The sequence below is a fragment of the Corvus brachyrhynchos genome, unplaced genomic scaffold, assembly GCF_000691975.1.
Source record: "Corvus brachyrhynchos isolate BGI_N302 unplaced genomic scaffold, ASM69197v1 scaffold369, whole genome shotgun sequence".
Lineage (NCBI taxonomy): Eukaryota > Metazoa > Chordata > Aves > Passeriformes > Corvidae > Corvus > Corvus brachyrhynchos.
In genome coordinates this window covers 1021086-1023791 of record NW_008246055.1, presented here as the reverse complement: position 1 = coordinate 1023791, position 2706 = coordinate 1021086, and the positions used below count along the sequence as shown (strand labels likewise).

The following is a 2706-nucleotide window of genomic DNA, read 5'->3' as shown; positions in this document are numbered from 1 at the left end:
CAGGGCGGCCGCAGCCCGGCTGCCAGCGGGGCAGGGAAGGTGGGCTTGGGAACCCGGGGTCTCGCCGGTAGAATGAAGGCAGCCGGAAAAGCAGAAGTCTCCAGTGCTGACGAATTCCTTCCAGCCTCCCTCTCCGTCCAAACGCCAGGAACTCACAGCCCACAAGCCCAGGTGAAAAAGAGTAGCCAGATGGACCCCTCCCCCTGGGGCCAGGTCTTTTGTTTTTCTTAAGCACCCAGTAATTTGTCCCCCTGGCAACGTGTATGCGGAAAATTCTTTAAGAGAAAAAGAAAATAGAAGGGGAACTCCTAAAACCCCAGCAAGTGCTTTAAGTTACTTCTTTTCTTTTTACAGGACATATTTATTGTAATGATTGCTTTGTTGTGATTGTTCCAGGCTCTTTCCTTTGTGACTCTCCAGTTCTGTCTGTGCATGGAGAAAATCTGTACACAGTGGAGCCGTATCAGATCCAGGTCCGCACCTGGCAGGTAAGGACTGAGAAAACCATGAAGGGACAAATAGGCCTTACTGTTTTCAAAGATTGGTGTTAGATCTTAAAAGTTAAGTGCATGATCTTTCTAAATCTACTAACTCTACCTTGTCATAATACAATACTCAAAATAAGAAATATTTTCAGTATTTCAGCAGAAAGATCTTTGACATTTTGTGTTCTTTAAAAAGTCTGCCACTCTGAACACTACTGCAGTGTAACTAATAAGTATTTACAGACTTTTAAGACAATCTAAATTGCATTCAGGTTGAAATGCATATATTACTTTCAGGAAGATGATAATATTGAATATTCTTTCAAGATAATGAAAAATACCACTTGCACATTTTGTGTGAACCTTTGCAGCCTCTGCTGGTTTGTGAGAACCAAACCAAGAAATCTAATTGTCAGAGTTCTATAATACATCGTTTTATTTAGGAAGTAAATATTATATTTTAGAATGTGTGTGATTCATCACATAAATATAATGTATTTGTTTTTATAGCTATGTATTTAGGAACCTTCAGGGACTTGATATTTCTATGTCTCTTTCACTTGGTGAAGGCTGTGTTACTAAAGAGAAAATTATTGCAGAAGGATGCCTTTAAATTTAGACTTTTTTTGAGGTTATATGTGTACCTGAAACCCAGATTACATTTGTGTGTGCATATTTCTCCAATTTGCTCCGAGTGATTCATCTAACACAGAAGTTCAGCAGTTCATGACTCAATTTGGTGACAAAATAAGTCCCTTTTAGTGAGGCTGTGGCCACACAAACCTAGTGTTACACATTTCTTCCCAGGGCACAGTTAAGCAGCTGCTGGTGTTCTCTGAAGCAGAGGGGAATCCTTGCCTCCTGGATGTCTGTGGGAATTTCCTGGCTGTGGGAACTGATCTGGCTCACTTGAAAATCTTTGATCTCTCACGCAGGTATTAATAAGGCTTTTAAAATAATCTGTTTATAGTTAAGCATGTATTTTGTGGAGAATCTTTAGCTGGTTTTGATTTGATGAAATGCAGCAATCCCTTTGACTTGAGGCAATACATGCAGCCTGTGTGAACTGATGGTTTATTTCCAAAGCAAGGGAAGAACAATTAGGCAAGTCATGGACTGATGGTCATCACCATGATGATGATGATTATTTTAAAAAGAGAATACCTTGAGGGATATTTAAGTGCATTTAAAAGTGTGTGGAGAATTTATGGAAGATCAAGCCAAGGATGTCCCACATTTCTTCTGATAACTTGAACAAGACTCGAATCTCAAAAGAGTTGAAATAAAGAAAACTAGGTCTTGTATCTCCTCATAAATCAGCAAACTAGTTTCAGTGAATCTGTGGAGAAAGTGAACCTAGAACTGTGGAGACTCTGTTCTTCCTCCTGTTTAGGTTAAGAAAGAAGTTTACCTGACTTTGTTCAAACTTTGCTGTACTCCCATACTGACAAACATGAAAAAGATAGTGACATGATGCTCCTTTTGAAAATTTAGCTGCTAATGACAAATGTAATTTTGAAAAGCTGGAAAACCTGAAGAGTGAACAGATTCTGTTCTTCTTTGCATGCTGTCACCAGAGGAATGCTAAAGTCTAGTTAGTTGCCCACTGGAAACTACCTGGGTTGGGATGACACACATTCCACCTGGGACACAGTTTGAAGGTTATTAGATTTGGGCAGGTTGTAACTAGCATAAATATTGGATTATGATGTTTGATAGTGAGAAAAAATAGCTTGACTCATGCACTCTCTGATAAATTTTTGTGTTTGGTACTGAAAATACCCCTTCTCAAATTATGACACTCTTTAATTTCAGGGCACCATAGTTGGCTTAGGACAAATGTTATTTTTATAGACTCAAAGATTTTTTTTTCATGAGATTGTATTATAGGTCTAAATTGCTGTCACTTCAAATTACTGTCACTTCTTTTTTCTGCATTCTTTTGTTTCATGAGATTTGTCCTCATTATTGCTGACTGATTACTGGGTTTGTATCTATACCAGCAATAAGATTCTTTTGAGATAATAAAATATAAATACGCCCCGCCAATGACATTTCTTTACTTCTGCTCCACAATATGCTTTCCATACACAGAACTCTTTTGTGATGGGCTCTATTCAACATTCATGGTACTGTTCAACTTACTTCTGTAGGAAAAGCAGGCCTCTGAATTCAGAATTCTGGCCAGATGTTCTTGCTGGATAGCCATGTTTTTGGAATC

The 2706-nt window shown here is 38.7% G+C and overlaps 1 protein-coding gene across 3 annotated transcripts in view; it reads left to right on the top strand.

Annotated features, from left to right (window-relative positions):
• The window catches only part of IFT140 (intraflagellar transport 140), a 106704-nt gene that overhangs the window by 49953 nt on the left and 54045 nt on the right, over positions 1–2706 (top strand). For all 3 annotated transcript variants that reach the window (XM_017745687.1, XM_017745689.1, XM_017745688.1), the window contains 2 exons: positions 397–488; positions 1293–1420. In XM_017745687.1, the coding sequence (XP_017601176.1) occupies positions 397–488; positions 1293–1420 (220 nt within the window). The remainder of the gene's footprint in view (positions 1–396; positions 489–1292; positions 1421–2706) is intronic.